A 25,274-nucleotide genomic window follows, 5' to 3' on the forward strand; every position below is an offset into this window, starting at 1 on the left:
CAAACCTAGACAGTGCATTAAAAAGTGGAGACATCATTTTGCCAACAAAGGTCTGTATAGTTAAAGCTATGGTTTTTCCAGTAGTCACATATGAATGTGAGAGTTGGACCATAAAGAAGGTTGAGTGCCAAAGAACTGATGCTTTCAAACTGTGATGCTGGAGAAGGCGCTTGAGAGTCCCTTGAATGACAAAGAGATCAGACCAGTCAATCCTAAAGGAAAGTGAAAGTCACTCAGTCATGTCCGACTCCTTGTGACCCCATGACTACACAGTCCATGGAATTCTCCAGGCCAGATCCCTGGAGTGGGTAGCCTTTCCCTTCTCCAGGGGATCTTCTCAACCTAGGGATCAAACCCAGGTCTCCCACATTGCAGGTGGATTCTTTACCAGCTGAGCCACAAGGGAAGCCCAAGAATACTGGAGTGGGTAGCCTATCCCTTCTCCAGCGGATCTTCCCTACTCAGAAATCAAACTGGGGTCTCCTGCATTGCAGGCAGATTCTTTACCAACTGAGCTATGAGGGAAGCCCCTATCCTAAAGGAAATCAACCTGAATATTCACTGGAAGAATTGATGCTGAAGTTAAAGTTTCAATACTTTGGCCACCTGATGCACAGAGCCAACACAATGGAAAAGACACTGATGCTAGGAAAGACTGAGGGCAGTAGAACAGGGTAACAGAGGATGAGATGGCTGGATGGCATCACTGACTTAATGGACACGAGTCTGCGCAAGCACCAGGAGACAGCGAAGGACAGGGAAGCCTGGTGTGCTGCAGTCTATGGGGTCGCAAAGAGTCAGACATGACTTAACGACTGAACAACAATGACTAATGTAAGCAGTGACTATCAATAATTAAATCTGAAAAAGTTACCATTCTCAGGTGCTTTTAATTCTGAAAACTCTGTCTCTGACTATGTAATTATAAATGTGGTGATGGAGAATTTCAGTTTCTTCTCATGTTTGGCTGTTTTAAGGGTTTTTCTAATAATGATTTGATTATGTTTCAAATTACATCTATGAGAAATCTGGCTATCTGGATTACAAAGTTATTTATTAGGTATTTCAATCCATCTGGTAATGGCAGAAGGAAATCAACTCAACTTTCTGAGTTCTTACTTTTCAGTGATCACTTTATATAACAACAAAAACACCAAGCACATAAAAGGGTGTGCTGATGAGAGACTGAAGCATAAAGGAGAAGAGGCTGAAGAGCATGTTCCGGGAACAGAGTGTAACTTTGATAAATGTTTGTTGGCACAGAGTGAGGGAAGGATAAGAAGATGAGGACAGGGGATTCCAGAAAGATAACTACACATGGAAATCCTGAGATAGGAGGAGGAACCTACGTAGCTTGGCTGGGATGCAGATTTCCTGCAAGTAAGGCAATACGTGCTGAGGAAAATGTGGTCAAACACTTACCTCATCCCATTGTAGAACAAGTTCTTGTAGTCAGCGTTTATTCTAGTGATATTTTCTTTTGTGAGGCGTTCAACAGGGAGTAACCGGCCCACTTGCTGAAAACCAGGAGCTTTTTTCTTGACATACTCCCTTTCAAAACTTGGCAACCAAAAAATCTGTAAGGAGAAACAGGAAGTCTTTCAGTGGATAATCAGCTGTCTAGGCACAAACAGATCCTACGTAGAATGGGAGGAGCCCCAATCCAGCATAGGTAACAGTCTCTAAGGAGCAGAGAGATTCTAGACCTTGGTGAAAGAGTCAACCTCGCTAATACTGTCTATTCTTATAAAGAGGCTTTATAAGAATTCTTATAAAGGGGCTTTCACCAGGGTTGTTCTGGAGCTGAGTTTTCCCAGTTAACATCATGGAACCAAGGGTCATCCATGTCACCACACTAGCTAAAGTAAGTATGGAAGAAAGATTAGAATCATAAACACATCCTCTGACTGATCCTAAAAATCATCTTTGTGAGAGGTCCTTTCCTGCCAACAGGGAAGGCTATTATGACTCATCTGTGGAAATAGTTCCGTTTGCAAAAAAAAAAACCCACATATTTGTTTCTTTCATAACATTCTTCCATATTCTGAGAATTTGACATTTGGAATGACTCCCCAAATGCAGAGTAGCTTCTGAAAAACAAGATGAACAAATCTCTGCTCAAATAAGAACCAGATGTCCTTTCTATATTATTAATGATAGCCAAGTCCTCAAAGTCTTAAGCATTCCATACCCAGGCCCTTTCTAATAGATATATGTTGGTGATGGTGCAGGTCACATCATACAGCCATTAAACACATATTCCCTTTTAACAGAGGGGTGACATTTCATTTGGCTTTGAATAACAAAATACTCAATGTTTTCCCCTACTGATACAAATTTAACGGGGTCATTCTTAGATTGCCGAATATAGCTGCATAAAATAGTCATCTTCATATTTACAGGGAGCAAAATTATTTAAGGATCCCAAGGAAAAGCTACAAGGTAGGTTAGATTCAACTGCTATGGTTGTGGGACATGTGACCCACCCACCAACCTCTATCATAAATACTGAGATAGACATACCAGATGTTGCTCAATCTGAGAGTCAAGGATTATGCTTACTACATGGCGGACATACAAAGCTCTGAGAGAATGATTTGGTGCAGGGCCATTAAGATCAAAGATCACAAACTTTTTTTCCTTCTGTGCAAGTTCCAATAATTCAGTTAGCTTTGGAATCTTCTGATTTCCTGCTCTTTCCCTGTCAGCCTTTGATAAGGGTTTCATACCAAAAAATGGTTTGACCTAAAAATACATAAGAGAAAACACTGGCTCCCATCAAAAGCATTTTCCAATTCTCCTTCTTTTAGCCCCACACCAATTACCATTTAACCCACCCATCAGGCCCTCTGTAATACTGGTCCTGAGATAAGAGTTGCCAAGAAGAGAAATTAAATGTAATCTCCATAGGTAATCATGGTATTTGGAATGATTTATTCTATATTGTAGAACCTATACTGTTGATTTATTCTATATTGTTGTATTTGCACTGAAGGTCTCCTCATGTTCTTGTCTTAAACTTCCTTTTCAATCTTTTTTTCTATAACTCTCCTCAAAGTATTACAATTCCTTTTCAGGCACACTGGCTTCCCACACATTCTCTCACTGTTCTGGTTTTGTGTAATGGAAAGAAAGCAGGCTTTGTCTTCAGACTGAATTGGACTCAAGCCCAGTGCTGCCACTCATTTGTCTTCCTTACCATATCCACCTGTTAAAACCCTACCCTCAAACTGCAAAACCCAGTTCAAATGCTACCAACTTCATGAAGTGCCCACTTAAATATTCCTAAACTAAAGAGACTTCAATGGTGTTAAACCACAGTTACCAATTTTTATGCCTTTGTATGTTTCATCCTGCCTTCTAGTCATTTGTATATATCCTAGATCAGGTTCAAACCCCAGCTTCATGTACTTCTTGCTGTGTAACAGTGGTAAAACTATTTAAAATTTCTAAGTTTTCATTACCCTGATATAAGATGGAGAAGGGGAGAGTAATATGTGTATTTCTAGGATTATTCTGAAGATCAAAAATAATCAAATATTTACCAGGTCTAGCAGCATGTCCAGTACACAGAGAAGTGCACAGTTCATAATAGTTCCCTCACTCTGTACTGGTTCTACTGGAGGGCAACTCCCTAATGGCAGGCACTGTCATAATTTCTTTGCCGTACACAGCATTTTATTTTATTCCTCAGTACATACATGTATTGGCTATTTAACATAGCTACTTTTATTGTCATTTGCCAACTTTAGATCATTTGTGTGTAAAGTCAGTGATTAAACACTGTCTCTCAGGAGAAAGACACAGTAGCTACACCTCACATATTCCCAAGACTAAAATAATATTTTTCTCTATACAACTTTGTCTTCTCTCTCCTTCCCACCCTATTTATTTTCCTTCCTTTACTTCCTAAGCAACCTGTCTTTTCTCACCTTTTTCTCAAGAAAGAGTCAATCACACTGAACATTGTTTCCATGCTATACCTGAAGGCAGATTGTAAGTGTGGAATTAAACCCTTCCACATCTGAGTTGAGGTCTATAATTAAAGGTCTTCTTAATCCTCAGGAAAAACAGAAATTTGCTTTGAAATACAAGATATTGTTAGATTCTATCAGATCTAGACCAACTGATTCACTTAATTGTTAGAACTTTGTGTGGGAAAAAAAAGTTGTTAAAAGAACAGGATGGGAAAGATGAAGAAAAGATTTAAATAGCCCAGCTGTGCATAATTTTTTCAAAGTCCTGGAAGGGGTTAAAAAAAAAAAAGAAATGCACTATACAAGGACATTTATTTCTGAAGCCTTTAATGATAAAGTGAATGAAAAATACAGAATAACACAACTATAAAGATTAATCAATAGAAGAGTTTAAAACCAGATTTCAGTAATCTCTAAACAGCATTATGAGGTAGATCTAATATCTGATGTAAATTGAGCCTCTTTTTATATTAGGTTAGCCAAATTCCAGGTTTTCCATATCATAGAAATATTTTGGCCAACCCAATATATAAAATGAGTGGACTTATTCATAAAAATAAACTGGAATAGGACAATACCAGTTTAGATTATCTCCAATATAAAGTTGAACATTTTCAAAACAATAATAAAAGACCCTTGGTCCTCTATGCCTATGCTTAGAAAAATTACAAGTAGAAGGGCCATCGAATGATCCAACATATTATACTGGTTTAGAAGTCTGAAAATTTATAAATTCAGCCCAATGATGCCACTTAGAGGGAAACAATACAGCTCAACAGACAATTATGAGAACTACATGTAAGTATCAATGAACAATACAGTTCTCTTGTTGATATAGGTACTTTTATTATTAATCTCACTACCATAAAAAATCAGATTGCTAAAACCAAGAAGCTGTATTTTCTATCAATCCTAGGTCCTTTTCCATGTCCTTTTCTATAAATGACATAGGAACATTCCTTTCTTCTCCATGGCATATTCTTATTGTTAGGAATCTACTTTGCAAAAGGAACCAGCAAAAGAAATGTACCACAGACAAATAACTATCAGGAGTCACAGAAAATTCTATACACATTATTAAATTATATCTGTGAACATTAGTATACTGATTTTAAAAAACAATCAGATAATTATCCGTGGTACTTAGCAACTGAATAACAACAACCAGAATCCCTGAGGGGAAAAGAGGCAGAATAGTTAGAGTCAAACTCCTAAGAGTTCACATTGACTCTATTGACATTGTTGCCTAAAATCCTGTTAATGCTGAAGTTGGAGCAGATTTAAGTCAACTTTGCTGTTTTTGTTCAGTTGCTAAGTCATGTCTGACTCTTTTGTGACTCCACAGACTATAGCCCTCCAGGATCCTCTGTCCATGGGTTTGCCCAGGCAAGAATATTGAAATGGATTGCCTTTTCCTTCTCCCAGGGGATCTTCCCAGCCCAGGGATCGAACCTGTGCCTCCAGCATTCCTATACTGGCAGGCAGACTGTTTACCACTGAGCCACCAGAGAAGCCAATATAACAAAGATTAACTATCCCTTGTCCAAGCAATGTCTATTTTACATGTTTTTTAAAAACACCAAAACTGAGGTGGTGGTCCTCCACCAATATCTGTTAGCTATTAACCAAAGATTTATACTTCATTTTCTAGCACTGCTTAACCTGTATGTACTCTCTTTGGTTCTATCTTTACCTTCTTTCATGTTCCAGCTAATAAAGATAGCCACTATTTATTGCTTTCACCAGAGCAAAATCAACAATTTACCTGAAAAGTTATGTTTCTATCATTTACAGAAGGCCCACTCTACTTTCTCAAGTCTTAAACAAAAGATCTTAAGGATATGCAGTAATCTCGTATCATAACTTGAAATTCTAAGACTTACTCTGTAATTCTATTGTCACAGTTTCTAAGGAGAAATTTTAACTCCACAAAATAACAGTTCATCATACAGAATTCAGCAAACTTACTCTGTGAAGGGCCATACACTAAAGATTTTTGGTTTTGTTAGTCTCTGTCACAACTAGTCAACTCTATTATAAAACAAAAGCAGCCATAAACAATTAGTAAGTGAATAACCATGGCTATGTTCCAATCAAACTTTATTTATGGAAATCGAAATTTGAGTTTTATATAATTTTAACATGTCAGGAAACATTATTCTTCTGATTCTCCTTCAACCATTCAAAAACACAAGAACCATTCTGAGCTCACAAGCTGTACAAAAATAGTCGGTGTGCTGCATCTGAACAGCAGGCCATAGTTTGCAAACCCCTGGATCCAGGTCATGACACTAGCTAATGAGAGACATAATTTAATGAGAGATTGCAAATTAACCAAATTATCCATGGTCAAATACTGAAGACAATTAAGATGATTTCTGGGATTAACTGGATATTACAGAGTATAGGTAGCAAGCTTTTTTGAAATACACAGGTGTGTTGACTTACACAAACATCTTAGAACCATTCTCACAAAACACAGGAAACAAAAAGACCTTTAGCAGTCTCAAAATATTTCTTCCAGATCATCAAAATCTTTGTTTTTGAAAGTAAAATGGAAGGCCATAGTCCAAGGGTATTAATTTAACAATCTGATATACATCAAAAAGTCTGCCTAATAATGTCTTATCCCTGAATCCAAAGCTTTTTATCTTTGGCTTAGAAAAACATGCAGTCTTAGCAAAACTAGTCTAATAGTCTTCAGACCTCACACTAGGTTCATTTTTCTAATTATGGTACCATATTCAATGTAATCCCTCTTGCTAACTTAAAATATCCAGTATTTTTAATTTAGTTGATTAATTACCAAATACTAACTTTCTTGTTCTCATATTACCATTCACTAATATCACACTCTTACTACAGCAACTGCATCATCCTAATCAACAAAGGAGAATCTCATCATTTCCATAATTTGAGAACTGTCCATACATGGAACATATCTTTTAGATGCCCCTAAATCAAATCTTGGTTTAATGTTATTTACTGTCGGTTAAACTTAAAAAGTTATGACCAACCTAGATAGCATATTGAAAAGCAGAGACAGTACTTTGCCAACAAAGGTCCATCTAGTCAAAGCTATGGTCTTTCCAGTGGTCATGTATGGATGTGTGAGTTGGATTGTGAAGAAGGCTGAGCACCGAAGAATTGATGCTTTTAAACTGTGTGTTGGAGAAGACTCTTGAGACTCCTTTGGGCTGCAAGGAGATCCAACCAGTCCATTCTGAAGGAGATCAGCCCTGGGATTTCTTTGGAAGGAATGATGCTAAAGCTGAAACTCCAGTACTTTGGCCACCTCATGCGAAGAGTTGACTCATTGGAAAAGACTCTGATGCTGGGAGGGATTGGGGGCAGGAGGAGAAGGGGACGACAGAGGATGAGGTGGCTGGATGGCATCACTGACTCGATGGACGTGAGTCTGAGTGAACTCCGGGAGTTGGTGATAGACAGGGAGGCCTGGTGTGCTGCGATTCATGGGGTCACAAAGAGTCAGACACGACAAAGAGACTGAACTGAATTGAAACTTAAAAATGAAAAAAGGTAATAACAGGTCAATTATGCAATTTTTCTAGACTCTCTTATAGAATCCCAAATACATTCAGCTCAGCTCAGTGAGTGCCCCCGACCCTGCAGCAGGCCACTGCAGACCCACACCACCTCTGGAGACTCCTGGACACTCACAGGCAAGTCTGGGTCTATCTCTTGTAGGATCACTGTTCCTTTCTCTTGGGTCCTGTTGCGCACAAGGTTTTGTTTGTACCCTCCAAGAGTATGTTTCCCCAATCATGTGTAAGTTCTGGTGGCTCTATGGTGGGGTTAATGGCAACCTCCTCCAACAGGCCTTATGCCACACCCATGTTGCCTGCACCCACATCCCCTGCCCCTGCAGCAGGTCACTGCAGACATGTACCTCCACAGGAGACACTCAAACAGTCAAAGGCAGTTATGTCTCAGTCTCTGTAGGGTCTCTTGGTGTGCACAAGGTTTTGTTTGAGCCCTCTGAGTGTCTCTGGCGGGTATGGGGTTTGATTCTAAATGCAATTTTGCGCTTCTTACAGTCTTTGCTTTAGTTTATGATAAGTGAAAATACAAACAAAGCTAGTGGAGGTGATGGAATTCCAGTTGAGCTGTTTCAAATCCTAAAAGATGATGCTGTGAAAGTGCTGCACTCAATATGCCAGCAAATTTGGAAAACTCAGCAGTGGCCACAGGACTGGAAAAGCTCAGTTTTCATTTCAATTCCAAAGAAAGGCAATGCCAAAGAATGCTCAAACTACAGCACAGTTGCACTCATCTCACACACTAGTAAAGTAATGCTCAAAATTCTCCAAGCCACGCTTCAGCATTATGTGAACCGTGAACTTCCAGATGTTCAAGCTGGTTTAGAAAAGGCAGAGGAACCAGAGATCAAATTGCCAACATCCAATGGATCATGGAAAAAGCAAGAGAGTTCCAGAAAAACATCTCTTTCTGCTTTATTGACTATGCCAAAGCCTTTGAATGTGTGCATCACAATCAACTGTGGAATATACCAGACCTCCAGACCTGCCTCTTGAGAAATCTGTATGCAGGTCAGGAAGGAACAGTTAGAACTGACATGGAACAATAGACTGGTTCCAAATAGGAAAAGGAGTACGTCAAGGCTGTATATTGTCACCCTGCTTATTTAACTTCTATGCAGAGTACATCATGAGAAACACTGGGCTGGAAGAAGCACAAGCTGGAATCAAGATTGCCGGGAGAAATATCAATAACCTCAGATATGCAGATGACACCACCCTTATGGCAGAAAGTGAAGAGGAACTAAAAAGCCTCTTGATGAAAGTGAAAGAGGAGAGTGAAAAAGTTTGCTTAAAGCTCAATATTCAGAAAACTAAGATCACAGCATCCGGTCCCATCACTTCATGGGAAATAGATGGGAAAACAGTAGAAACAGTGTCAGACTTTATTTTTTTGGGCTCCAAAATCACTGCAGATGGTGACTGCAGCCATGAAATTATGATGTATGGCAAAACCAATATAATATTGCAAAGTAATTAACCTCCAATTAAAATAAATAAATTTATATTAAAAAAATAAAGACATGGCAAATATTTCCAACCAGTTTGTTGTATTATAAGGCAATAAAAAATAAATAATTAAAAGACGCTTACTTCTTAAAAGGAAAGTTATGACCAACCTAGATAGCATATTCAAAAGTATAGACATTACTTTGCCAACAAAGGTCCACCTAGTCAAGGCTATGGTTTTTCCAGGAGTCATGTATGGATGTGAGAGTTGGACTGTGAAGAAAGCTGAGTGCCAAAGAATTGATGCTTTTGAACTGTGGTGTTGGAGAAGACTTGAGAGTCCCTTGGACTGCAATGACATCCAACCAGTCCATCCTAAAGGAAATCAGTCCTGTTGTTTATTGGAAAGACTGATGCTGAAGCAGAAACTCCAATACTTTGGCCACCTCATGGAAGAGTTGACTCATTGGAAAAGACTCTGATCCTGGGAAGGATTGGGGGCAGGAGCAGAAGGAGACAACTGAGAATGAGATGGCTGGATGGCATCACCAACTCGATGGACAAGAGTTTGAGTGAACTCCGGGAGTTGGTGATGGACAGAGAGGCCTGGTGTTCTGTGATTCATGGGGTCGCAAAGAGTCGGACACGACTAAGCGACTGAACTGAGCTGAAGTGAGTGAAAATAATGAATGTGGTATCACTTAAATGCACTAAAGTTTTGACAAAGTTGGTTCAGAAATAAATTCATTGAAGATGTTTTAAAGTCCTCTGAATCCTTTACCAACAAATATTACTGCAAGATTACAATTCAATTTTCTCTTCATTAAAATGACAAACTGATCATTCAGTATTCACTCTTCTCCTTAAAATATGGACTAAATCTTTATTTACATGTGGGTCATCTGTCCAAATAGTAGAGGTCCTATATTTTCCCCCAAATAACTGTGTGCTTTGGGTTAACTTTGGCATGCCTGGTATTGTTTTTAAATACAAACAAAAACTCACTTCTGAAGAAACTCAAGTCCTTAAAATTATGTTACCTTCTGCTATTTTTATTTTAGAACACTGTATTATTGGCTTAGAGAGTAAAACTACAAACATTTATTGTTCTCAAATACTTAATATTCTTGCATGACCAATCCACGGTAGTTAACATTTTTTTATATCAACTTCCAAAACCGGACTCTAATTTCAGAAATATAGAACTCCTTGAACACAGGAGTTAGAGGTGCTGATCCCCACACAGTTAAAAATCTGACTATAACTTTATAGTCAGTCCTTTTTATCCAGTTCTGCATCTGCAGATTCAATAAACCACAGATGGTGTGGTACTTAGCATGCATTTTTTTAATCTGCATAAAAGTAGATCTATGCAGTTCAAGCCCATGTTGTTCAAATGTCAACTATAAAACTACTAAATACTTCTGCAACCCAAATTATGTGTCATCTCTTGGATCAGTTAGTTCAGTTCAGTCGCTCAGTCATGTCCAACTCTTTGCAACCCCATGAATCGCAGCACGCCAGGCCTCCCTGTCCATCACCAACTCCTGGAGTTCACTCAGACTCACGTCCATCGAGTCCGTGATGCCATCCAGCCATCTCATCCTCTGTCGCCCCCTTCGCCTCCTGCCCCCAATCCCTCCCAGCATCAGAGTCTTTTCCAATGAGTCAACTCTTCGCATGAGGTGGCCAAAGTATTGGAGTTTCAGCTTCAGCATCATTCCTTCCAAAGAAATCCTAGGGCTGATCTCCTTCAGAATGGACTGGTTGGATCTCCTTGCAGTCCAAGGGACTCTCAAGAGTCTTCTCCAACATCACAGTTCAAAAGCATCAATTATTCAGTGCTCAGCCTTCTTCACAGTCCAACTCTCACATCCATACATGACTACTGGAAAAACCATAGCCTTGACTAGATGGACCTTAGTCGGCAAAGTAATGTGTCTGCTTTTCAATATGCTATCTAGGTTGGTCATAACTTTTCTTCCAAGGAGTAAGCATCTTTTAATTTCATGGCTGTAGTCACCATCTGCAGTGATTTTGGAGCCCCAAAAAATAAAGTCTGACACTGTTGCCACTGTTTCCCCATGTATTTCCCATGAAGTGATGGGACCGGATGCCATGATCTTTGTTTTCTGAATGTTGAGCTTTAAGCCAACTTTTTCACTCTCCTCTTTCACTTTCATGAAGAGGCTTTTTAGCTCCTCTTCACTTTCTGCCATAAGGGTGGTGTCATCTGCATATCTGAGGTTATTGATAGTTCTCCCGGCAATCTTGATTCCAGCTTGTGTTTCTTCCCCAGCGTTTCTCATGAGGTACTCTGCATAGAAGTTAAATAAGCAGGGTGACAATATACAGCCTTGATGTACTCCTTTTCCTATTTGGAACCAGTCTGTTGTTCCATGTCCAGTTCTAACTGTTGCTTCCTGACCTGCATACAGATTTCTCAAGAGGCAGGTCAGGTGGTCTGGTATTCCCATCTCTTTCAGAATTTTACACAGTTGATTGTGATCCACACATTCAAAGGCTTTGGCATAGTCAATAAAGCAGAAATAGATGTTTTTCTGGAACTCTCTTGCTTTTTCCATGATCCATTGGATGTTGGCAATTTGATCTCTGGTTCCTCTGCCTTTTCTAAAACCAGCTTGAACATCAGGAAGTTCACGGTTCACGTATTGCTGAAGCGTGGTTTGGAGAATTTTGAGCATTACTTTACTAGCGTGTGAGATGAGTGCAATTGTGTGGTAGTTTGAACATTCTTTGGCATTGCCTTTCTTTGGGATTGGCAAAGTATCAAAGTTGATTTCTTCATGCTATACAAATTATAGTACTTACAAGCAAGAAGGATGCCAGAAACAATTAGATATGTTTGCTGTGCTCCATATTACTTTTAATCTTGGCACTATTCCTTGTTTTGAAGTCTTTGTTAAGTATATGATTATCATTATAAGCCAACAGTCAAATGGTTTTCTAGAGTTGGCTGTTTCAATTTGCATTTCCACCAGCAATGCATGGGAGTCCAATTGATCCATATTCTCTAAGGTTTTTTAAAGTCATTCTATAGGTTTTACAGTAATATCTCATTGTGGCTTAAACTTACATTTTCTTAATGATTAATTGAGCATCTTTTCATGTGCTTATTTGTTATCCACGTACCATTCATTCATCTTTGGTCAAGCAGTTAATCAAATATTTGGCCATTTTTTAAATGGCTTAATTTTTTATTTTTGAATTTGAGTTTTTAATATATTCTAGATAGAAGTCCTTTGTCAGATATGTGATTGGAAAGTACTTGCTCCCAGTTTGTGTCTGTGAGAAAACAATGTATTTCACAGGGCAAAAGTTTTTCGTTTTGATGAGGATCAACTTATCATTTTTTTCTTTTAAGGATCATGCTTTTTTTGTTCTAAGAACTCTTTACCTAATCCAGAGTCACTGCAATTTTCTTCTACATTTTCTACCAGAAGTTTATGCTGAACAAGAAAAATAAAATATTTTATTTTTTAGTGTCATTTATTCATTCTATGGTGCTCTTTTTTTCATGTAGATCCAAGTTTCTGACCTACATCATTTTCCTTCTCTCTGAAGAACTTCTTTTGATGTTTTTTCCAAGGTAATTCTCTTGGTGACAAATTATGTTTTTGTTTGAGAGAGTCTTCAGTTCTTTAATTTTGAAGAATAATTTTTCTTGATATATAATTTTAGGTTAGTGGGTTTAACTTTATAAATAGTATATTTTTTTTTCTTATTTTCATGGTTTCTGATGAGAAGTCTGGTGTAATTCTTATCTTTGGTCCTCTATAGGTAGGGATTTTTATCCCTCTCTTTGCATCCTTTTGTCTTTGGTTTTCTGCAATTAAATATAACATGGTTAGATACAGATCTTTTTGGTGTTTATCTTGCTTGTTGTTGTCTGAAGCTCCTGGATGTGTGGTTTTCAATTCGCTTACATTCTTTGTTGTTGTTTTAAGGAGAGGAGTGACAGCTTCCAAGCTCTTTGCATATCAAAGTTAAAACTGGACCTCCCCTTTGTTAGATTAAGGGGGTTGGGGGGTGGTTCTTTAAACAATGACTGTATTCTGTGTTCACTCTAAACTCACCTATTAATTCTTGGATATTTTTGTAGATTCCTTGGTATTTTATACATAAACAATTAGGTTCTCTGCAAATAGAAATAGTTCTATTTCTTCCTTTGCAATCAGTATGCTTTTTTCCTCACTTATTGCACAGGCTAGGACTAACAACATGATGCTGAGTAGAGTGATGAGGCATGCTTCCCTTTTCCAGGTCTTATGGAAATGAATTCAGTCTTTCACCATTTAGTATAACGGTAGCTGTTAAGAAAGTTTCTTTCTATTTTCAGTTTTCTGAGAGAATCTATCACGACTGGATGTTTAACTTTATCAAATGATTTTTCTGCATATATGAAGATGATTACATTATTTCCTTCTTTGTATATGTTAATATTATAAAATTTGCTGATGTTCAACTGTGAACCAGATTTGCACTCTCAGGATAAAACCCTTTTGGTCATAACATATTATTCTTTTTATATATTACTATATTCAGTTTGTTAATATTTTGTTGAGGACTTTTACATTTTATCCACAAGGGATATCATTCTCAAAATCTCTTCAAATGCCCGGAACTTCCCTCGTGGTACAGTGGCTAAGACTTCATGCTCCCAATGCAGAGGACACAGGTTCAAGCCCTAGTCAGAGAACTAAGATCCAACATGTCCCATGGCACAGCCTAAAAAATATTTCTTCAAATGCCTTTTTAGAGATCTGTTATCACAGAAATGCTTATATCACAAAAATGTATTAAGAGATTATTCTTTCCTCTTCTATTTTGTGGAAAATATCTGTAGAATAAGAAATAGTCTAATTTCTTCTTGTGCATTTTGTAGAATTTGCCAGTGAATACATCACCGAATGGAATTTTCTGTTGGAAGTATTTCCACTACAAATTCAGTTTATTTAACAGATATAATACTATTTAGGTTATGTACTTCTTCTTGAGTGACTTTAGGTAGTTTGCATCTTTAAAGAATTGTTCCATTTCATCTAAATTGTCACCTTTATTAGCATAGAGTTGTTCATGGGAAATACTGTGCTGTGCTCAGTCGCTCAGCCGTGTCCAACTCTTTGCAATCCCATGGAGTGTAGCCCATCAGGCTCTTCTGTCCATAAAGATTCTCCAGGTAAGAATACTGGAGTGGGTTGCATGCCCTCCTCCAGGGGATCTTCCTAATCCAGGGATCAAACCCAGGTCTCCAGCATTTCAGGCAAATTCTTTACCAGCTGAGCCACCATGGAGGCCCAAATCCCAGTTGACTACAGACATTTATCAATTCTATTGATCAAAAGAACACATTTTTGTTTCACTGATGCTTTCTGCTTCTCTGTTTCTATTTCATTGATTTCTGTTGTTTATTATGTCTTTTCTTCTGTTTATTTTTTGCTTAATTTGCTCTTCTTTTTCTAATTTCTTAAAGAGACAGCTTAGATTATTTATTGGAAACTCTTAAAATAAGCAGATAATCCAAGACTTTTCCTCTAAGCATTGTTTAGTTGTAGGCCACCAATTTTAATATGCTGTATTTTTATCTTCTTTCAGTGTAAAGTATTTTCTAACTTTCCTTGACAATTATCTTTTACCTATGGGTTATTTAGAGGGTTTCTTTTTTTTTAATATTTGGGAAGTTTCCAATTTTAAAAAAGAGCCAAACACAAATTCTAGAGTCAAAGAACTCAACAAATGCAGTAGAATTCACTGAAAACAGAGTAGGTCAGATGGAAGAGAGAGTAAGTGAGCTAAGACAGGAATCAAAAAATAATTTGAGCAGAAGAGGAGAAAAAACTAAGATTTTGAAAGTTAAAAAAAAAAATCCCTGCAAGAGCTATCATACTCCATTATGAGAGCCAACATAAGAATAATAGATACACCAGAAAAAGAAGAAAAAGAAAGAGGGCATAGGAAATAATAGCTGAGGAATTCTAATCCTGGGCAAAGACCAAGACTTACAAATCCATGAATTTAATTGTACATCTTATTATCTCAATGCAAAAAGACATTCTCTCAGACTCATTATAAGGAAGCTATCAAAAGTCAATGATACAGAAAAAAATCTTAAGGACTGCTGTGAGGAAGTGGAGGGAGAGTAACCTAAAACAACAACAACAAAAACCACTAGACAATCATCAAATTTCTCAACAGAAACTCTACAGGCAAAGAGGGAGTAGAATGACACACAGAAAATACTGAAAGCTAAAAATGCCAGCATAGTCTACCAAGCAAAGTTATCCTTCAGATATGTAGAAGAAATAAAGGCTTTCCTAGATAAACAAAGGCTGAGGAAGTTCACCTCCATTAAGCCTGCCCTACAAGAACTGTTGAAAGGAACTCTTCTATCTGAAAAGACAAAAGTACACAAAACTCTGAGTAAAGTGATAAACAGGACTAGGAAAATGTAACTCTATTTTAGAAAAGGTTTAAACATTTAATTATAGCATAAACGTTAAAGGAAAAAAAATCACTAATACAAACTAAAGCTACTGTATTTCAGTTGAACTCACAGCATAAGAAGAGATAATTTCTGGCAGCAAAATTATAAAAGGGGAAGAACAAAAGGATAGGATGTGTACGAGTAAATGAAGATAAATTGCTATCAGTAAAAAAGAACTTTAATTTATGAGATATTTTATGCAACCTCATGGTAACCACAGGGCTTCCCCAGTGGCTCAGTAGTAAAAAATCCTCCTGCAATGCAGGAGAAGCAGGAGACACAGGTTCAGTCCCTGAGTGTGGAAGATCCCCTGGAGGAGGAAATAGCAACCCATTCCAATATTCTTGCCAGAAAAATCTCATAGACAGAGGAGACTGGAAGTTTACACTCCACAGGGTTGCAAAGAGGCAGACATGACTGAGCAACTGAGCACTCCCAAATGCATGGTAACCACAAAATAAAAACATTTAAAAGGGGGGAAACTGAGCACACTATCATGGAAAACCACCAACTGAAAGAGCCATACAAAAAGAAAGCTATACACAATGGTACTGATGAACTTATTTGTAGGGCAGGAATACAGACACAGATGTAGAGAACAGTCTTGCGTGGGAAGCAGTGGGTGGGACGAATTTAGAGGGTAACACTGAAGTATATATACACTGCCATGTATAAAACAGATCACTAGTGGGAAGCTGCTAGATAACACAGGGAGCCCAGCTCAGTGCTCTGTGAAGACCTATACGGGGTGGATGGTTGGGGGGGTAGCTCAAGTAGGAGGGGATATAAATAAATACTTATGGCTGATCTGCCTTGTGGTACAGCACAAACCAACACAATGTTGTAAAGCAATTATCCTTCACTTTAAAATAAAATTTAAAAGTTGTTTTTTAATTTTTAGAAAAAGCTTTACACAGAGATTGGCCAAGATGACAGAATAGGAAGACCTTCAGTTCACTTCCTCTCATGGGTTCACCAAAATTACAACTATTTACAGAGCAACTATTGATAAGAAAGACCAGAATTGAGCAGGAAAAAAAAATCTGCAAGTAATATATAAAGAAGAAATGATGAGACATATAGAAGGAGTGAGGTCAAATTTCCCTGCTGGGCAACCCACAAATGAGAGATTAACTGCAATTGTACAAGTTTTTCCCAAGAAACAATGGTTCTAAGTCCTAAACTGGGCTCCCCAGCCAAGGGGTCCTGCACCAGTAAGATTAACCCCCCCAGAACATTTGTCGATGGAGGCCAGCAGGCTTACTTTTGGGAGACCCAGAGGGTGGTGGAAAATAGAGACTCCATTCTTAAAGGGTAAACACGAAACCTTCCATGATCCAAGGCAGAAGCAGAAGTTTGAAAGAAACCTGGTTCAGACATATTGGCTGATCTTAAAGAGTTTTCCAGAGACAAGAGGTAACTAGAGCTTAGACTGGAGACAAAGACACTGTAGCAGCCATCTTCAACAGCTCATTCTACCACATCGACATTGGTACTGTCAAGCACCATTTTTCAATCCTCCCTCAAGTTTATTAGCACTGGGACCCAGCCCAACCTACCAGTCTGTCAGCACCAGTATTGAGACACGTCAGTTCAGTTCAGTTCAGTCGCTCAGTTGTGTCTGACTCTTTGCAATCTCATGAATCACAGCACGCCAGGCCTCCCTGTCCATTACCAACTTCCAAAGTTTACTCAAACTCATGTCCATCAAGTCGGTGATGCCATCCAGCCATCTTACCCTCTGTTGTCCCCTTCTCCTCCTGCCCCCAATCCCTCCCAGCATCAGAGTCTTTTCCAATGAGTCAACTCTTCCCATGAGGTGGCCAAAGTACTGGAGTTTCAGCTTCAGCATCAGTCCTTCCAATGAACACCCAGGACTGATCTCCTTTAGGATGGGCTGGTTGGATATCCTTGCAGTCCAAGGGACTCTCAAGAGTCTTCTCCAACATCACAGTTCAAAAGCATCAATTCTTTGGTGCTCAGCTTTCTTCACAGTCCAACTCTCACATCCATACATGACCACTGGAAAAAGCATAGCCTTGACTAGACGGACCTTAGTTGGCAAAGGTCTCTGCTTTTCAATATGCTATCTTGGTTGATCATAACTTTCCTTCCAAGGAGTAAGCATCTTTTAATTTCATGCTGCAATCACCATCTGCAGTGATTTTGGAGCCCCCCAAAATAAAGTCTGACACTGCTTCCACTGTTTCCCCATCTACTTCCCATGGAGTAATGGGACCAGATGCCATGATCTTAGTTTTCTGAATGTTGAGCTTTAAGCCAACCTTTTCACTCTCCTCTTTCACTTTCATCAAGAGGCTCTTTAGCTCCTCTTCACTTTCTGCCATAAGGGTGGTGTCATCTGCATATCTGAGATTATTGATATTTCTCCTGGCAATCTTGATTCCAGCTCATGGCCAAGCCAACTACCAAGGTGGGGACATAGCCCCACTCACCAGCAGGCAGGCTGCCTTATGACACCCTGAGCCAACAGGTGACCATGACACAGCCCATACACTAGACAGGCACTAGCCCCAGGACCTCTAGGCCCTGCTGCCAGAGATCCTAGAACCCAGCTCTGCCAGAAAGTGGACTGGCACTAGCTCTAAGACTCAGCTTCAACCACTGGTTGGTGGGAATCAGCAACAGGATCTCCTGGGCACAGAGCCTACTGACCAGCAGGTGAACACCAGCCCCAGTACCAGTGCAGGACCAGAACATGCCATAGCAGGGCCTAAAGCACACATCAGCAGGCTGTTACCACCCTAGGACTCTATAGGTCACAGCCCTACCCACCAGAAGGCCAACACCAATTCTGAGACACATTGGGCCCCTCATCCAGCTGTCCCAGGATACAGTTCCACCCACTAGTGGGCTTACAAAAGCTTTTGGACACCTTGAACTTCACAGTTAGTTGTGTAAGAAACCAGCTCCACACAACAGCAGGCCACACCAGCTCTAGGACCCACAGGACCCTGCAGCCAGAGATCTCAACACCTGATCCTACCCACCAGTGAACTGGCACTAGCCCATGATGGCCCAGGCCCTGGCCACACTAACAAGTCACATTAGCACCAAGATACCTTAGATTTCTCAGTAAGTCAGTTTGGCATCAAGCCCTACTCACCAGCAGTCCAGTACCAGTTTTGAGACACCTCAGAAACCACAGTCAGCCATGTCAGGAACCAGTTCCCCCAACCAGCAGGCCAAAAAAGTAGTAATAGCAAGTTCATCTGCGGTAAGTATTAAGGGATACAAAACAGAAAGAATAAAATATAACATCAAAAACCATGCAGAAAGAAAACTGAAATTCAAGATTTTTACAATGTGTTAGAAATTAAGAGATTAGAAACTTTAATCACACACACCATTGCTATTATAAACCTGACAGTAACCAGAAGCCATAAATCTACAACAGATACACACACAAAAAAGAGAAAGGAATCCAAACATAACACTAAATGCAGTCATTAAATCACAAGGAAAAAGGACAAAAGAAGATGAAAGGAACAAAAAAAACTATAAAAATAATTAGTATATTGTTATTTAGTCACTAAGTTATATCCAACTCTTTTGTGACTGCCATGGACTGTAGTCCACCAGGCTTCTCTGTCCATGGGACGTCCCAGGCTAGAATACTGGAGTTCCCATTTCCTTCTTCAGGAGATCTTCCTAACTCAGGGATCAAATCCGTTATCTCCTGCATTGGCAGGCAGATTCTTTACTGCTGAGCCACAAGGGGAACCTGGTAATTAGTATATACCCATCAGTAATTAAATATAAATGGACTAAATGTATGGATGTGAGAGTTGGACTGTGAAGAAGGCTGAGCACTTAAGAATTGATGCCTTTGAACTGTGGTGTTGGGGAAGACTCTTGAGAGTCCCTTGGACTGCAAGGAGATCCAACCAGTCCATTCTGAAGGAGATCTACCCTGGGATTTCTTTGGAAGGAATGATGCTAAAGCTGAAACTCCAGTACTTTGGCCACCTCATGAGAAGAGTTGACTCATTGGAAAAGACTCTGATGCTGGGAGGGACTGGGGGCAAGAGGAGAAGGGGACAACAGAGGATGAGATGGCTGGATGGCATCACAGACTCGATGGACATGAGTCTGAGTGAACTCCGGGAGATGGTGATGAACAGGGAGGCCTGGCATGCTGCGATTCATGGGGTCGCAAAGAGCCGGACACAACTGAGCGACTGAACTGAACTGAAATTTATATTTAGTCCAACCAAAAGACAAAGAGTGGCTGAATGAATAAAAAAACAAGACCCATATATATGGTACTTACAAGAGATTCACTCCAGATCTAAGGACACACATAGAGAAAGGAGGAGGTGGAAAAAGACCCTGTGTGAAAATGGACACAAAAAGCCAGGAAGAAATAGAAAATATCAACAGACAAATTATGAGTACTGAAACTGAATCAATATTAAAAAAAAAAAAATTCCTAACAAAATCCAGCATCACAGGGTTTCAATGTTGAATTATATCAAACATTTAGAAAAGAGTTAACATTTATCCTTCCCAAAACATTCCCAAAAACTGCAGAGGAAGGAATGCTTCTGAACTCATTCTATGAGTCCAGTATTACCCTAATACCAAAACCAAAGATAGGACACACACAGGAAAAATTACAGGTACAAAAATTCTCAACAAAATATTAAAAACTGAATTCACAACACATTAAAAGATCCATACACCATGATCAAGTGGGATTTGTCCCAGGGACATAAGAATGCTTCAGTATCCACAAACCAAACAATATGATACACCACAATGACAAGCTGAAAAACAGAAATGATATGATCATCTCAACAGATGCAGAAAAGCTTGTGACAAAATTTAATATCTATCTATGATAAAAAGACTCTCAACAAAGTGGTATTAAAGGAATATATGCAAACATAAGAAAGACCATGTATAAGTCCACAGCTAACATCATATCCAAAGGTGAAATGCTGAAAGCATTTCCTCTATATCAAGATCAAAACAAGGATGCCCACTCTCACTGCTTTTATTCAGCATGGTATTGGAAGTACCAGCCATAGCAATGAGAGAAGAAAAAGAATCTAAATTAGAAAGGAAGAACTAAAACTGCAAATGACAAGATACTATACAAACAAAATCCTAAAGCCACCAAAAAACTACTAGAACTCATAAATAAATTTAAATAATTATAAATAATTTATAAAATTTATAAATAATTTTTATAAATAAATTTATAAATAAATCTGGTAAAGCTGCAGGATACAAATGAACTATCAGAAAGAGAATTAAGAAAACAATCCCATTCATCATTGCATCAAAAAGAATTAAAAACCTAGAAATAACTAAGAAAGTAAAGAATTGAACTCAGAAAAGTACAAGATGTTGATGAAATAAATGAAGACAATACAAACAGATGGAAGGATACACAGTGTTCATGGATTGGAACATTAAAATATTGCTAATATAACAATATTAATAAGTCATCTATAGATTCAATGCAATTCCTGTCAAAATTTCAATGGCATTTTTCATATATCTAAACAAATAATTTAAAATTTTTCATGGAAACACAAAAGAGACTGAAGAGCCAAAACAATCTTTTTATTTTTTTTTACTTTATTTTACTTTACAATACTGTATTGGTTTTGCTATACATTGACATGAATCCACCAGGGGTGTACATGAGTTCCCAAACATGAACCCCCCCTCCCACCTACCACCCATATCATCTCTCTGGATCATCCCCATGCACCAGCCCCAAGCATCCTGTATCCTGCATCTAATATAGACTGGCGATTCATTTCTTACATGATAGTATACATGTTTCAATGACATTCTCCCAAATCATCCCACCCTCTCCCTCTCCCTCAGAGTCCAAAAGTCCGCTCTACACATCTGTGTCTCTTTTGCTATCCCGCATACAGGGTCATCATTACCATCTTTCTAAATTCCATATATATGTGTTAGTATACTGTATTGGTGTTTTTCTTTCTGGCTTACTTCACTCTGTATAATTGGCTCCAGTTTCATCCATCTCATTAGAACTGATTCAAATGTATTCTTTTTAATGGCTGAGTAATACTCCATTGTGTATATGTACCACAGCTTTCTTATCCATTCATCTGCTGATGGACATCTAGGTTGCTTCCATGTCCTGGCTATTATAAACAGTGCTGCGATGAACATTCGGGTACACATGTCTCTTTCTATTCTGGTTTCCTCAGTGTGTATGCCCAGCAATGGGATTGCTGGGTCATAAGGCAGTTCTATTTCCAGTTTTTTAAGGAATCTCCATACTGTTCTCCATAGCGGCTGTACTAGTTTGCATTCCCCACCAACAGTGTAAGAGGATTCCCTTTTCTCCACACCCTCTCCAGCATTTATTGCTTGCAGACTTTTGGATCGCAGCCATTCTGACTGGTGTGAAGTGGTACCTCATTGTGGTCTTGATTTGCATTTCTCTGATAATGAGTGATGTTGAGCATCTTTTCATGTGTTTGTTAGTCATCCGTATGTCTTCTTTGGAGAAATGTCTAATTAGGTCTTTGGCCCATTTTTTGATTGGGTTGTTTATTTTTCTGGAATTGAGCTGCAGGAGTTGCTTGTATATTTTTGAGATTAGTTGTTTGTCAGTTGCTTCATTTGCTATTATTTTATCCCATTCTGAAGGCTGTCTTTTCACCTTGCTTATAGTTTCCTTTGTTGTGCAGAAGCTTTTAATTTTAATTAGATCCCATTTGTTTAGTTTAGCTTTTGTTTCCAATATACTGGGAGGTGGGTCATAGAGGATCCTGCTGTGATTTATGTCAGAGAGTGTTTTGCCTATGTTCTCCTCTAGGAGTTTTATAGTTTCTGGTCTTACGTTTAGATCTTTAATCCATTTGAGTTTAATTTTGTGTATGGTGTTAGAAAGTGTTCTAGTTTCATTCTTTTGCAAGTGGTTGACCAGTTTCCCCAGCACCACTTGTTAAAGAGACTGTCTTTAAACCATTGTATATTTTTGCCTCCTTTGTTGAAGACAGGGTGTCCATAGGTGTGTGGATTTATCTCTGGGCTTTCTATTTTGTTCCATTGATCTACATTTCTGTCTTTGTGCCAGTACCATACTGTCTTGATGACTGTGGCTATGTAGTAGAGCCTGAAATCAGGCAAGTTCATTCCTCCAGTTCCATTCTTCTTTCTCAAGGTTGCTTTGGCTATTCGAGGTTTTTTGTATTTCCATACAAACCTTGAAATTATTTGTTCTAGTTCTGTGAAAAATACCGCTGGTAGCTTGATAGGGATTGCATTGAATCTGTAGATTGCTTTGGGTAGTATACTCATTTTCACTATATTGATTCTTCTAATCCATGAACATGGTATATTTCTCCATCTATTAGTGTCCTCTTTGATTTCTTTCATCAGTGTTTTTTTAGTTTTCTATATATAGGTCCTTAGTTTCTTAGGTCTTTAGATATATTCCTAAGTATTTTATTCTTTTTGTTGCAATGGTGAATGGAATTGTTTCCTTAATTTCTTTTTTTACTTTCTCATTATTAGTGTATAGAATGCAAGGGATTTCTGTGTGTTGATTTTATATCCTGCAATTTTACTATATTCACTGATTAGCTCTAGTAATTTTATGGTAGAGTTTTTAGGGTTTTCTGCGTAGAGGATCAGGTCATCTGCAAACAGTGGTAAAGGCTTTTTTAATCATGGAAGGCTTTTACACTTTGTTCATTGTTTTTTGACATGATCATGTGAATTTTATTTTTCATTTTGTTGATACGATGAATTATATTTATTGATTTTGTGCACATTAACTTGTCCTTGCATCTTAGTGATAAATCCCTCTTGGTCATGGTATATAATTTTTTTTATGAATCCTTGAATTTGGCTTGCTATTATCTTGTGGACAGTTTTTATACCTATATTTATCAGGACTGACTTCCCTCATAGCTCAGTTGGTAAAGAATCTGCCTGTATTGCAGTAGTCTGCCTCCAATGCAGGAGACCAGGTTCACTTCCTAGGTTGGGAAGATCTTCTGGAGAAGGAAATGCAGTCTATTCCAATATTCTTGCCTGGAAAATCCCATGGATAGAGGACCCTGGTGGGTTACAGTCCATGAGGAGTCACAAGAGTTGGAAATGACTTAGTGAGTAAACTACCGTATTTATCAGGACTATTGGTTAATAGTTTTCTTTTCTTGTGGTTTTGGTATAAGGCTGACTTCATAGAATGAGTTTGAAAGTGTTCTCTCTTCCTTGATATTTTGGAGAGTTAGGGGAGAATAGGTCTTAATTATTCTTTAAATGGTTGGTAGAATTCATCTTTAAAGTCATGTGGTCTTGGAGTTGTATGCATGGAGAGATTTTTGATGACTGGCTCAACCTCTTGACTCATTATTGATTTGTTCAGATTTTCTATTTATTCCTGATTCAATCTTGATATATTGTGTGTTTCTAGAAGTGTAATATTTCTGTAGTATTAGTTGTAATGTCTCCTCTTTCATTTCTAATTTTAATTGTTTGAGTCATCTCTCTTTTTTCTTAGTTAGCAAAACATTTGTTTTTTTTTTTTCTTTATCTTTTCAAAGAACCAGCTTTTAGTTTCATTGATTTTTTTCAATTGTTTTTCTGGTTTCTATTGTATTTATTTCTGCTCTGATTTTTTATTATTTCCTTCCTTTTGCTAACTTTGGGCTTAATTTGTTCCTTTTTTCCTAGTTACTTGAGGTGTAAACCTAGGTAATTTATTTGAGATCTTTCTCATCTCTTACTATATGCATTTGATATAAGCTTTTCTCCTGGAAATGCTTTTTCTGCATCTTATAAAATATGGTATGTTGTTTATTTTCATTTTGTTTTGAGATAGTTGTTAATTTTCTTTGATATGGTGCTCATTTGGAAATGTGTTGTTTAGTTCCCAAAGATTTGTAGCTCTACTTTCTTTTTGTTGTTGATTTCTGATATCATACCATTGTGGTCAGAGAGAAGTGCTGGTATTATTTCAGCATTCTTAAACTTGCTAACATGTTTTTTGTGGCCCATATGACCTGTCCTGGAGAATATTCTGTGTATACTTGAGAACAGTAACAGTATGTATTCTACTGATGTAGAAAGGAGTGTTCTATATATGTTTGTTCATTTCATTTGTTCTAAAGTATTGTTCAGTTCCATTGTTTTCTTGTTTTCTATGTGGCTGATGTTTATTGTTCTTAGTGCAGAAAGTGAAGAGGAACCAAAAAGCCGCTTGATGAAAGTGAAAGAGGAGAGTGAAAAAGTTGGCTTAAAGCTCAACATTCAGAAAATGAAGATCATGGCATCTGGTCCCATCACTTCATAGGAAATAGATGGGGAAACAGTGGAAGCAGTGTCAGACTTTATTTTGGGGGGCTCCAAAATCACTGCAGATGGTGACTGCAGCCATGAAATTAAAAGATGCTTACTCCTTGGAAGGAAAGTTATGATCAACCTAGACAGCATATTCAAAAGCAGAGACATTACTTTGCCAACAAAGGTTCCGTCTAGTCAAGGCTTTGGTTTTTCCAGCGGTCATGTATGGATGTGAGAGCTGGACTGTGAAGAAAACTGAGCGCCGAAGAATTGATGCTTTTGAACTGTGGTGTTGGAGAAGACTCTTGAGAGTCCCTTGGACTGCAAGGAGATCCAACCAGTCCATCTTAAAGGAGATCAGTCCTGGGTGTTCATTGGAAGGACTGATGCTGAAGCTGAAACTCTAATACTTTGGCCACCTCATGCGAAGAGTTGACTCATTGGAAAAGACTCTGATGCTGGGAGGGATTGGAG

At 38.4% G+C, this 25,274-nt stretch overlaps 1 protein-coding gene across 1 annotated transcript in view; it reads right to left on the reverse strand.

The window, feature by feature from the left end:
• The window catches only part of LOC138083519 (glycerophosphodiester phosphodiesterase domain-containing protein 4-like), a 128,573-nt gene that overhangs the window by 15,584 nt on the left and 87,715 nt on the right, over positions 1-25,274 (reverse strand). Inside the window, exons 11-12 of the mRNA XM_068977379.1 lie at positions 2,524-2,745; positions 1,423-1,577 (exon numbers count right to left, since the gene is read on the reverse strand). Coding sequence (XP_068833480.1) covers positions 1,423-1,577; positions 2,524-2,745 — 377 coding nt within the window. The remainder of the gene's footprint in view (positions 1-1,422; positions 1,578-2,523; positions 2,746-25,274) is intronic.

The sequence above is a fragment of the Capricornis sumatraensis genome, chromosome 8, assembly GCF_032405125.1.
Source record: "Capricornis sumatraensis isolate serow.1 chromosome 8, serow.2, whole genome shotgun sequence".
Taxonomy (NCBI): domain Eukaryota; kingdom Metazoa; phylum Chordata; class Mammalia; order Artiodactyla; family Bovidae; genus Capricornis; species Capricornis sumatraensis.